The sequence below is a fragment of the Salminus brasiliensis genome, chromosome 5, assembly GCF_030463535.1.
Source record: "Salminus brasiliensis chromosome 5, fSalBra1.hap2, whole genome shotgun sequence".
NCBI classification, from domain to species: Eukaryota; Metazoa; Chordata; class Actinopteri; order Characiformes; family Bryconidae; genus Salminus; species Salminus brasiliensis.
In genome coordinates this window covers 44873401-44886927 of record NC_132882.1, presented here as the reverse complement: position 1 = coordinate 44886927, position 13527 = coordinate 44873401, and the positions used below count along the sequence as shown (strand labels likewise).

Below are 13527 nucleotides of genomic sequence, written 5' to 3'. Positions count from 1 at the left end.
CCTTCTAAAGGTCTAGTTTTGGTAACTGTGGACCTTCTAAAGGTCTAGTTGTTCTAACCGTGGGCCTTCTAAAGGTCTAGTTGTTTTAACTGTGGACCTTCTAAAGGTCTAGATGTTCTAACCGTGGACCTTGTAAGGGTCTAGTTTTTGCAACTGTGGACCTTCTAAAGGTCTAGTTTTGGTAACTGTGGACCTTCTAAAGGTCTAGATGTTCTAACCGTGGACCTTGTAAGGGTCTAGTTTTTGCAACTGTGGACCTTCTAAAGGTCTAGTTTTGGTAACTGTGGACCTTCTAAAGGTCTAGATGTTCTAACCGTAAACCTTGTAAGGGTCTAGTTTTTGCAACTGTGGACCTTCTAAAGGTCTAGTTTTGGTAACTGTGGACCTTCTAAAGGTCTAGTTTTGGTAACTGTGGACCTTCTAAAGGTCTAGATGTTCTAACCGTGAACCTTGTAAGGGTCTAGTTTTTGTAACTGGTCCACAGTCTTCTAAAGGCCTGGTCTGTGTAGGTAACTACACCACAGTAAAGAAAGCTCCCCTGTAGCGTCCCCCAGAAGTGGAAGCTCTGAAATAAACGATTCCAATAAAGTGGCGGCCCTCCTCGTCTCAGTGCTTACAGAAGATATTCTTCTGGTAATTCTCTGGATTTGCGGCCCCACACCTCCTGTAACCACGCTGACCACCTTCCACCACAATTAAATGATTCTGATCTCCCCCTTCAACCCCTCTCCTTTCCCCCCACTATCTTCCCCTGCAACTCATTTCGCTCTGCTGGTTTCTCCACCTCTCCCCCCCCTCGTCAAACCTACATCCCTGCATACCTTCGTCTCCCTTTACCGTCCCCTCCTCCCCTTTCCTCGCTCATCCTCCCCTCGTTGCTCTTTTTTTACCCCGGCACACTCCTCTCTGAATTGAAAAGGCGCTCCTGCTGTTTGTCATTATGACACAGTCCTATCTATTTCTCTCTCTCTCTCTCTCTCTCTCTGTCTTTTCCCCCACCGTCCGCCCATTCCCTCCGACACAATGCGGCATCCGAGACAAACAAGGCTCCTCTCCCGTCCTGCTTTCCCCGTCTCCTCCTTCACATTGGCTCCTTCCCACCTCTTCCCCTCTCCCTCTTGCTCCCGCAGCGGTGCCTGACCTCTGCACCACGATTACCTTTAACAAGTCACCTCGCCTTCAAGGCTACGCTCAGATCACTGCGTGGACTCGTCGACCCTCTTGGCCTCTGGCCTGCGGCGCCCGGGATACTGCGGCGTGACATAAATAGCTGGCTCACGAGCGTAATCTTCGGCTCTAGTGTGTGTGTGATTGAGGCAGGAGAGCAGCTGAATCTCATTCATGTTTTATTGATTGGAACAGGTCTTCTGAATCTTTCATGTCTCCTGTATATCGTTACACTGTAAACAAATTGCATACTTGTCTCTCCTCTTATCCTCCTCTCATATCCACCCCCACAGATGAGATTGAAATGCTGGAGCGTCTCTGGCTCTCGGGGATCTGTCACAACGATAAGATCGAGGTGATGAGCTCCAAACTGGACATCGACAACATGGCCGGAGTCTTCTACATGCTGCTGGTGGCCATGGGCCTGAGCCTGCTGGTCTTCGCCTGGGAGCACCTCGTCTACTGGAGGCTCCGTCACTGCATGAGCGGCCTGGGTCAGACCGGCAAACTGGACTTCCTCCTGGCCTTCAGCAGGGTGAGCGGGCCAGGAGGGCAGAAAAAAGGGGATAGGTGGAGTGGTTGGGGTGGTGTGTGTGTTGTGCATGAGATATTGCGCAGTGGAGTGGCAGAGATGCTCGAACCTATAAGGGCGCCTTGGTAACGCTTTACCTCCAGGCTTAGACTGTTCCCCCAAATCAAATCCCCGTATACGCTCAGAATAGCTGAGCCTGCTGGAAAATCGTATCAGAATACTGCAATCTTATTTCTGGGACAAATACTCGGCTGACAACATAACACCCCTGTTGCCAATACCCTTTTTATCTCTCTCTCTCTCCCAGGGAATGTATAGCTGCTGCAGTTTCGAGGACGAGACTGCACAAGGTGGAGCCAAAGTCACTGTTTCCAGCCACCATCATCCCTCCGTGGTGTCAGCCCCTCCCTCGTCCCATGTTGTCACAGCATCAGTCGCCAACGCTGCCATCGCCATGGTCCCGCAGCAGCAGCAGCAACAGCAACAGCAGCAGCAACAGCAGCCTCAGCCTCCGCAGTCCTACAAAACCCCGCTCCCGGGGTCCCCTCCTGCTGTGGTGCACTCCGCAGCTGCGATGGGGCCTTCCGCCACACCTCTTATGGGTGCCCCTCTCCCTTGCTCCACTTTCTTGCCCCGCCCGGACCGCAGGCTGGCTGTGGTGGACCGCTGGAGGCTACCCAAATCCACCAGTGCAACCATAGGCGTCAGGGGGGGCCTTGCCGACATAGGCCCCTTCCCACAAAAGGTAGCACCTACGTGGGCAGGCGGCGGAGCTGCTGGCAGCGGCATGGATGGATACAAGCGCTACTATGGTCCTATTGATCCAGAGGGTCTGGGGCCATGCGTGGAGCAGCAGGCAGGTTCTCAGACTCCCAAAGCTGCCCCCAGGAGCCACCAGCCACCCCCGCCGGCTAGCATGGTTTTCTACCAGGAAAAGGGCATGGACCATGGGTTGGGGAAGAAGGTGGGGGTGGGTACTGGTGGAGGGGGTCAGGGGAAGGGGGTGAAGTCTTTGGGGACACCTAGGCTGCCCCCAAAAAGCCAGACCCCAGCCCCACTGCCCCCTAACCCCCCACTGCAGCACCCCTCTCCCCCTCTCCCCTCATCCCTCTGGAGAAAGCGGCGGCCCAAAAAGCCAAAGGAGCATGGTGGTCCCCTGTACGAGAACATTTTGCCCCTGGGCCGGAGAGGAGGTGGCAGGGATGCGGGTCGCAGACCCAGACCATCTCCTCCACTTCCAATCCCTGTGCCTGTACCCCTTTCCCCGTCATACACCCCCCCATCCCCATCTGCCTCACTCCCTTACACCTCCACCTCATCCTCCTCCTCCAGTACCAGCTCATCTTCCACTTCATCTGCCTCTTCCTCTCGCTCCACATCGCCCTCCTCCACCTCCAGCACCTCTTCGCGCAGCACGAGGGATCGGGAGGTGGAGGAGGAGGATGAAGAGGACCTGGACGAGCTAACCGAGGAGTCCAGCCTTCTGCAGGGACACAACCGAGACAGAGAGCGCTCCATTCTGTCCCCCAGATCCCTCACGCACGGACCGCCGCCGCCACCGCCCGTACCCCCGCGCAAGCCGCGTGGCCCACACGGAGACAGGGAGAGCGGAAGAGAAAGAGAGAGGGGCGGCAGCCAGCTCACCCAGCTCCAGGAGTGGTGGGCGGGTTGGGGGGAAAGAGAGAGGGACAGGAGCTGCGGAGGGTCTGGCGACACTGAGCGCAAGCGGGAGAAGAAGCGGCGGAAAGAGCGGGAAAAGGACAGGAAGAAAAAGAAGAAGAAGAACAAGAAGCGGAAAAAGAGAGAGGAGCGCGAGAGGGAACGAGAGCGCAAGCGCCGGAAGGTGAAGAAGAAGAAGAAGAAGGCAACGAAGACGAAAAAGAAGAAGAAGGTGTCTGCTGGCAAGCACTCAGAGCCTGAAGAGGGCGACGTGGAGGCAGAGCGAGAGGGAGATGGAGACGCGGAGAGAGAGGGAGAGTACTCCTCCTTTTCCACCCAGTACCGCAGCATGTTCGGCGACAAGGGAAACCTCTCCGCTTGGGAGGGAGAGAGGGACAGAGGAAGGAGAGACGGAGGGGAGGAGGTTGGAGACGAACGCGACGAGGAGAGCGGAGGGGGCCGGAGCAGGCAAAGGAGGTCGAAAGGTGGCCACTCTCGCCACAGGCCATCCAGCAAGCGATACCCTAACCTTAACAAGTTACCTGCCTCAGTCAAGTTCTGGGTGAGCGGCGGGGGGACGGAGGCAGCGTCCGGAGTCTCACCTCCCTCCTCCCTACACACCCTTCTCCCGTCAGCCAAGCGGCGGAGGAGCAGCGGGGCAGAAAGAGAGGCGGGAGGGAGGGGAGGAGAGCGGCGGCCGCTGCTTCTGCACTACGAGAGGGGCCGGGCACACACACGAGAGGGCTTGTCATTCCACGAGTGGGACTCAGAGGACGAAGAGGAGGACGAGGAAGAAGAGGAGGAGGCGAGAGAGAGGGAGCGAGAAAGGGAGAGGGTGGAGGACAGAGTGAGAAGGGCGGGAGGTAGAGGGGCAGTGTCGGAGTCAGAGAGGGATCGTGTCCAAGCAGAAGAGAGTTACTCAGATGACGGATCGTCTGGGGAGTTTGGCCGCTTCGAAAGGTACTGGGAGGGGAACGGGGTGGGCGGGGCTAGTGGAATAGGAGGCGGGGGGTGGTTTTTTGGAACCTACCCCGCCCGAGAGAAAGGCGGAAGCATCAACAGCCGAGACGACTCCATCCTGGGGCGATCCGAAGGGTGGGTGGGGGGAGACTTTTGGGGTTCAGGTGCAGGAATAGGCTGGGGCTCCGGGGGAGGGAGTGGGGGATTAGGCCCACTGTGCCCACCCTTTCCCACGTCTCTCCCTCCCCCTCGACGCTATTGGTCCGTAGATAAGTTGCCCATGAAAGGTGAGAAACGCAGCCGCAGCGGGGGCAAAGGTAAAGGTCACAGGGCTCGGGACAGAGAGCAAGATACATGTTCATATGCGCAGTTTAGCCACGGCAGACCTCATGGCCGGCCCAAGCGGGGCAGTGCCACCTCTCGCAGCCAGGAGGAGTTGCTCCCCCACTGCCACAGCTTCAGTGGGGGTTCACGCCCCAAATTGCCCCCTAAACCCGACACCACCAAATCCGGGAGCCAGTCCAACCTCAGCACCCAGCAGGCCCAGCATTCAGAGCCATCACCTTCCCCTCCCCAACCCTTACTGCCCTCAACCTCGGCACCCTCCTCCCTGCCCATGCCCATTCCCCCACCCCCATCCTCTGCTTCAGTGTCCCCCCCACCGGTGCTGTCCCCTGGGCCGACCACGGGTGCCTCCCAGACAGTGACGGCCAGCGCCAAGCTTCAGTACCAGAGACTGCGCTCCGTGCCCCAGCCACGCCGTTTTTACTCCCCCCACCTGCCCCTCAAAGCCAAGAGCCTGTGTTCGCGTCGTGGCTCCGCCCACTTCTCCAGCCTGGAGAGCGAAGTATGACACGGGGCTTCGCTGCTGCGCGTGTGTGTGAGCTCTACGGTGAGACGCAGCTGGAGTGTGACGCACATACACGTGCCGCACCGGGACCAGGACAGCGAACACAACCGTCACGGCGGCGGCGGCAGCGGCGGCGGCGGCAGCAGCAGCAGCCGGGATGGCGGAAGTGATGTCACTACAGGCGACGGGCCGGCGAAGACCGTCTCCGTCACCATGGAAACCCCAGCCGTGCTCCACCTCCGGTCTGAACTGAGCATTACGATGTCATCCGTAGTCCTGTCCTCCAACGAGAATGCTGGATAGTGCTTTTTTTCTGGAATCTGTGAGTAATGATGTCATGTTTACACACACACTTACACACACACACACACACTTTTAAACACACACACACACTATCTGTCATTTACGGAAACTACTTTTTTGGCTGGTTTGTTTTCGGCCATTGACGGGCGTCCACCGACTACAGAGACTTGCTGTGAGCGAGCGATCCCCGTGACCCTGTGCAGGACCTCCCCTGCCATTTGTGTCTGACCCTCATGGCCACGAGATACTGGAACCTCGTCAAGGAACTCTACTACTCTAGTACATTTGCTTCTATTTTTAATGCAAAGGCGAGACATCGGGGGGGGGGAGGTCGTCCCCATCCCACCGGAGCTTTTCTCGTCCTGACAGAACTTCTGGTGTCCTGATGCGGCTGCGGTGTCCGTGTTCTATCAAACAGGGACGTTCCCACGGCCTAAGGAGACACGCTTCAGCGGAAAGAGCGCCGGAGGACCACAGCAACGTTCATGTAGCAGTCTTTTTCTGTAAGATTTGTTTTGGTACTCCAGGATTCCCCCGACTCCTTTTTTAATCTATTTATTGCTCTCACTGTGTTAGTATTTTACAAGTAGAGTAAGCTAGCTGTGTCTGAAGTTAAATCGTAGGCTAGTCTTGGATGCCAAATAACAGAGCATACAGGTCATATATATAGGGTGGACCCATGCCATTCGATCTCTCTCTCTTGTTGGCTTGCAGTATTTTATCACAAAAGCAATACATAACTGTCTTAACCAAAATGAGGATGGGTTGCAATATCTATAATTGGCACTAGATGGCTACATAATATTAAAATTAGGTAATAGCCCTCGCTGGTGGGCCTTGTCTTTCAGACTTAATTGTACTTGTATTATTTCTTATTATTAACAGTCGACCAATTCCGCAGATAGAGAGGATTGGCGCACCCTTTGGGGTGTCTCACCACCACGTGTTGCTTTGGCAGGCACAGTCGTCCACTGCGAGGGGGATACGTTTTAGAAAGCACAAAAAGCTCTGGCATCAGCATCACCGCCTAATACATTAAGGGCAAACAATAAAATCCATCCTTATCCAAAGCAGCGAGGATCCTACCAGGCGCCAACACGTGAAAAAAACTGAGCACACATCGGGCCTTCGGTTCCTCTAGATTAGATATAATCCCGGCCGGCCGCGCGGGACGATAAAAGGTGTCGCCGAGGCTTATTTGACGTCAGGCACAGCTCATTTGCCCTCGTCGTAGTTGAATGTAGCTTTGACATGATGTAGCAAAACGTAGAGACACTTTTAGACTTTGTAGCATCTTTGGAAAGCTCGCGGCGCCGGACAGGTGTGGCCGCGGACGTGCTCGCACCTCCTGTGGTCACAGGCAAAAGAGATTAGATCACCCTTTACCCTTTTGTTTAAGAGGATGTGTGATGTCTGTCTCTTCTTCACAACTAACTGCTTTATTAATGAGGGCTTCTTTTTCGTTGTTGTTCGGAGGCGAGTGTGCTATCGTTTGCAGTGGGATGGATCACTTTGCCCCCTGGTCTGGAAAGGGTAGCTACACATAATCAACAATTAAAGTTGGGGATAAACGAACATGCTCAGGTATTGAAGTGCGGTGCGTGCAGTTGAGTCACGAGCACAGCCGCTCAGTCCCTTGTGCTCTGCGCTCTGACATGCTGTTGTTGTTTTGTTTTGTTTTTCGACCTGTATTCCGACGAGCCCTGCGTCCTGCACCTGGAGTGGCTGGTAGTTTGTGCTGAAAAGGGGGCTCATTGACTGGAACCATCTACAAAGGCCTTTGTAGAACCTTATTCCACAGAATTCTGTGCCCAAGCTAGGCAATCCTCTAGTATCTTGCCAACCTACTTACCAACCCACCAACCTACTTATTTGCCCACCCACCTGACTATCTACCTACCTACTTACCTATCCACCCAACCACCTACCTACCTTCCTACCCACCAATGAACCTACTTACCTACACCCCTACTTCCCCAGCAACTAACCACCCAACCTACCTACCTCCCTACTAACCTACCAACCACCCAGCCAACCTACTTACCTACCTACCTATCTATCTACTTCCTTACCTACCCACCTTCCTGCCTGCCAACTTACCTACCTACCTACCAACCACCCAGCCAACCTACTTACCTACCTTCCTACCGCCTTTCTTACCTACCCACCTACCTGCCTGCCAACTTACCTACTTACCTACCAGCCAACCTACCTATTTACCCACCCACCTCACTATCTACCTACCTACTTACCTATCCACCCAACCACCTACCTACCTTCCTTCCCATCAAAGTACCTATTTACCTACACCCCTACCTCCCCAGCAACTAACCACCCAACCTACCTACCTCCCTACTAACCTACCAACCACCCAGCCAACCTACTTACCTACCCACTTGCCTACCTACTTACCAACACACCAGCCTACCTTTTTACCCACCCACCTGCCTATCTATCTACCTACCAACCTACTTACCTACATCCCTACTTCCCTAACAACCAACCACCCAACCAACCTACTTACTTCCTTACCTACTCACTTGTCTACCTACCTACCTAATTTCTTACCCACCTACCTGCTTGCCTGCCTACTTACCTACTTACCAGCCAGCCTACTTACCAGCGCACCAACCTACATATTTACCCACCCACCTGCCTATCTGCCTACCTACTTACCTATCCACCAACCACCTACCTACCTTTCTACCAACCAACCTACGTACCTACATCCCTACTTATCTAACAACCAACCACCCAACGTACCTACCTCCCTACTAACCTACTAACTAACTACCAACCAACCTACTAACCTACCTACCTACTTACATACCTACTCACATACCCGCCTTCCAAATAACCAACCTACTTACCTATACATCTACCTACTTACTTACTTATCCATCCAACCTACTTACCCACATCCCTACTAACCTAACAATCAACCACCCAACCTACTTACCTACATCCCTACTAACCTATCAACCACCCAATCAGCCTACTTACCCACATCCCTACTTACCTACGAACCAATCACCCAACCTACTTACCTACATCCCTACCTACCTATCAACCACCCACCCAACCTACTAACCTACATCCCTACTTACCTACCAACCACCCAACCAACCTACTTACCCACATCCCTACTAACCTAACAATCAACCACCCAGCCTACTTACCTACATCCATACTAACCTATCAACCACCCAACCAACATACTTACCCACATCCCTACTAACCTAACAATCAACCACCCAGCCTACTTACCTACATCCATACTAACCTATCAACCACCCAACCAACATACTTACCCACATCCCTACTTACCTACGAACCAATCACCCAACCTACTTACCTACATCCCTACCTACATATCAACCACCCACCCAACCTACTTACCTACATCCCTACTTACCTACGAACCAATCACCCAACCTACTTACCTACATCCCTACCTACCTATCAACCACCCACCCAACCTACTTACCACCCAACCAACCTACTTACCTACATCCCTACTTACCTACCAACCACCCACCCAACCTACTTACCTACATCCCTACTTACCTACTAACCACCCAACCAACCTACTTACCTACATCCCTACTTACCTACCAACCACCCAATCAGCCTACTTACCTACATCCCTACTTACCTACCAACCACCCAACCAACCTACTTACCTACATCCCTACTTACCTACCAACCACCCAATCAGCCTACTTACCTACATCCCTACTTACCTACCAACCACCCAATCAGCCTACTTACCTAGCCACCTGCCTACCTACCAACCAACCTTGCGTTTCTGACATGGACTCCACAAGACCTCTGAAGGTGTCCTATGGTATTCGGCACCAAGACGTTAGCCCCAAATCCTATAAATTCTGTACGATGTGAGGTGGGCCCTCCATGACGCTGCCGTCAGCTCACCTCTGAGCACTTTTGGTAGGTACTGGCCACTGCAAAACCCACCTGAACCCTGGTAGATCACAGGCACACAGACTTTCAGGTATGAACTACAGGCCACTCCCGGCGCAGGAGGCGGGACCCGTCAGAATGCAGTGGGAGGGTGGGTGGGTGCGTGGGTTTTACGGGCGGCGAGTGGGGTGCGACTGAACAGATCTGGTGTGGCGAGTGTTCACCGGATCTGTCACTGACCCTCGCTGAGTTAAAAGGCGCTAACACGGTACTCTGTGACTGCATGTACAGAACAGAATTCAGTTTCTTTTGATTTGTTTCTTTCCATGTAGCTTCATTTTGCTGAGAAAAAGGAATATATCTCTATATATACACTGTTTTTTGGAGAATGTATCATGTTATGCTGTGAATTAACTTAGCTATTTGATTAAGCATTGTATTTATAAGTTTCCATTCAAATTCTATCATTTATCTATACAAAAATATACAAACACACACACACACACACATACACACATATATATATATGTATATATATATATATATATATATATGTAAAAATAAATATATACATATATATACACAGACAGGTATATATATATATGAAATGAGTTAAGTTTGGTATACTTGGAGGAAGTGTTAGAGAACTAGTTTTAAATGTTTTAGCTTTGTAGCGGTTCTAGACACTGGAGACATTTTTGAATTTTTGATTCCTCCTATATGACTGTGAAAACATTAGTGCCTGTGAAGAAAAACAAACGACAAAAAAAGACAAGACAAGACAAGAATCACGTCCAACGTCCTTATCCGTTTGCCCATCCGTACGTCCATCCGTCCATTTACTTTATTTTTTTAATTTTTTGGTATTTGCAAGCGGGTTTTTTCACTGACTTTAATACTGCTTTAATATACGCTTCTGTAATACTGCCTAAAGGTCTCGGTCTTCTCTTGTTTTTATTTTTCAGCTCACACGTCCATCTGTCTGTCCGTCCATCCCTCCATCCCTCCATCCGTGTGTCCATCCGCCCATCCGTGCGTGTTGGTAAGCTTGTTTGTTGCTCTCTTGACTCCGAAACTGTTCCACGACTCTGATACTACCTAAACGACTCATTTCTCCTCAAGTCTTCTTATCCATGCAATTTTTGGGGGTTCATTTTCTACGATGCCTCTGTTATCCAATGTTGTCCAATCACTCGGATGTTCGCGGACCCTCCCTTTTCGGTTTACCTGCCAGTCCGAACAGACTTACTACTTCTGTCTGGTTTTTGTTTGTTTGTTTGTTTGTTTGTTTTTTTGGTTGGTTTTTGTTTTGTTGTTCTGATATTGGTGGTTCTAACGCACTGCTTTATCCCTCTGTCAGTTCTCTCACTTAGCAAAAAACAGAGACCAGTAGCTACTGTGTTCTTGCTCCTGTTGATTGATTATTAAAGATGATGATCAATTTGATTCTAATCAAAATGTAATGCGTTAGTGTGACTGAGAGAGGTGCGCGTGGTAATGGTGACACTGTACCAAAAAAGTCTGGACTGTACAATACCGCCAAACATGGTGGAGGTAGTTTCAACCAGTGTTACAATTAAGACCCTCAAAGTACACAAGTAAGACCCCCCCCCCCCACACACACACACAATATACACTCATATATAAACATTTAACATACATTAGTGTGACTTAAAGAGAGGTGTGCAAGGAAGTCTGGTCTGTACGATACCGCCAAACATGGTGATGGTAGTTTCAACCAATGTTACAATTAAGGCCCCTTAATGTACACAATGAAGACCCCCCCTCACACACACAATTACACTCACATTTAATATACATTAGTGTGACTGAGAGAGGTGTGTATGGTGACCTAGACATCGTAGAGTCTGGTGTGTACAGTACCGCCAAACATGGTGGAGGTAGTTTCAAGCAGTGTTACAATTAAGACCCTCAAAGTACACAAGGAAGACCCCCCCCCACACACACACACAATATACACTCATATATAAACATTTAACATACATTAGTGTGACTGAAAGAGAGGTGTGCAAGGAAGTCTGGTCTGTACAGTACCGCCAAACATGGTGGAGGTAGTTTCACCCACTGTTACAACTAAGACCCCAGGTACTACACTGATAGAGACCCCACACCCCAATACACTCACATTTAATATACATTAGTGTGACTGAGAGAGGTGTGTATGGTGACCTAGACATCGTAGAGTCTGGTGTGTACAGTACCGCCAAACATGGTGGAGGTAGTTTCACACACTGTTGCAGCTGGAAAACATAAACAGAGGCCTCATATACATTCCCCTCAGCTCCACGGCTTGTTTGAGAGTTTTTTTCTTCATGAACAGATCGATCAGAAACGCAGTACAGATCATCTAAATAAAACATATTTCAATATTACGCTGCTCATATTTGCTGTTCTGCCTCGAACACAGTTGCCTGTGTTTATTAACCGATCATATTTATCGATTTAAGCACAGATATTTAATTTTGCATTGATTTGACAGAACTGTGGTGGCTGCGACTGTTGTGTAACACTTTCACAGACGGTAAGTGCTCAAAGCAGGCTTCACATTTCACCTGTATTCAGAAATATCCAGTTTGCCATTAAAGGGTAACTCCACCAACTATTCAAATTTTCTGCATACTTGAGAAAGAAATGTATAAAGGTGTGAACAGTCATTCAGAGTTGAGCTTGGTGTGAAGTTGAGCTTCACTGTAGAGAAACTTACCGACTCACATTTCTTTACAGTGGTGGTGAATGGAACCAGACCTCAGACGCCATGACTACAACACAAATATAGCTATTTTATTGATTATCCTATTGACTAACTGTAATATAATTGTTAGTGCTAATTAATAATTAGTACATGTGCATTAATAAATGACACTGTTTGAAATATCTAATCTTTTGTAAGTCACATACACATTTTTTGTATTATCAATAATAGTTCAAAATATAAATAATTACAATTTCATTTCATTTCATTACAATTTCATTTCATTTAAGTTTTACAATATAATTCTATTTTGTTACTTAATAAAATGCTTTTAAAATATCATTTTGAAATGAACTAACTTTAAGTATATTTATTAACTGTGTTTGGAGTGTCAAAAAGTAATTATTGTCAAGCTCGAAAAAAAATTATATTATTATACTTATATATACTTAAATAATTAGTTTAATTACTTTAAATTACTTTAATAATTAGTTTAATTACTTTAATTACCAAAAAGAAAATGGCAAATAATTGCAAACAAGTGCAAACATGTATTTATTTATGTATTTATTAATATTATATATGTATGTACTAATATTATTTTTTATTTGATTCTTGACAAACTCAGAAATATATTTAATTATTTTTAATATGCTTATTATAATCACTAAATACTTAATTCAGTTGTGACTATTCATCAACTTGTGGTATAATGTAATATCTGTGTGTTTTTAAGACTATCAAATAAGTCATTCCTGACACTGGTTTATAAATCTCAAGTAAATCATTTGTAACATTATTTATTTATGTATTTATATTTATATTTAATATATTATTTATATCTATCATATTATAAATTCAAGTATAATTCATTAGCAATGGATTATGAAGATCAAATACTTGATATTTGAAAAACTAGTAATTATTTGTAAATAATTCTTCTGTAATTATATGATTATTAATCATCATGATTGATGTAATAATGTTCTGTGAGGGGGCTTTTAGGTTCCACACACTTCTACTCTAACTTGTTCAGTAAGTGGGTCTCGACCCACTGTCTTCTCGTGGTCGGTTGGGGGTGTGGTTACGCATTGGCATGCCGTGTGTGTAGTGGGTGGGAGGGATGTGGGGGGGCTTCATGCAGAAATGTCAGTGGTGGTCAATATTTGCCTGGAAAAGTTAAACCATCCATTATGTAATGACACGCACAGTGTGTGTGTGTGTTGGTGTGTGTGTGTGTGTGTGTGTACACAGACGCATCCAGGAAACACTGATGTATTATTTGGGCTCCTACTCATGGGGATACACACCCCTGCTGCGGGGTGTGTGTGTGTGTGTGTGTGTGTCTGGCTCTGATGCAGGGGTGGGCTGAAGGGTCCGGTGGTCTGCGGCTTTCTGTGATCCTGCAGCTCTGCAGCTGTT

At 48.8% G+C, this 13527-nt stretch overlaps 1 protein-coding gene across 3 annotated transcripts in view; it reads left to right on the top strand.

Moving 5' to 3' along the window:
• Positions 1-10803, top strand: part of grin2db (glutamate receptor, ionotropic, N-methyl D-aspartate 2D, b) — a 91358-nt gene extending 80555 nt beyond the window's left edge. The window contains exons 14-16 of one of the 3 annotated variants that reach the window (XR_011979744.1): positions 1461-1702; positions 2007-5490; positions 10358-10803. Coding sequence is in view for 1 of the 3 variants with exons in the window: in XM_072680607.1 (XP_072536708.1) it covers positions 1461-1702; positions 2007-5171 (3407 nt within the window). In the remaining 2 variants the exon portion in view is untranslated. Of the gene's footprint in view, positions 1-1460; positions 1703-2006; positions 9523-10357 lie in introns of those variants that run through there. The other 2 variants (XR_011979745.1, XM_072680607.1) reach the window with 2 other exon arrangements.
• The last annotated feature ends 2724 nt before the right edge of the window (positions 10804-13527 follow it).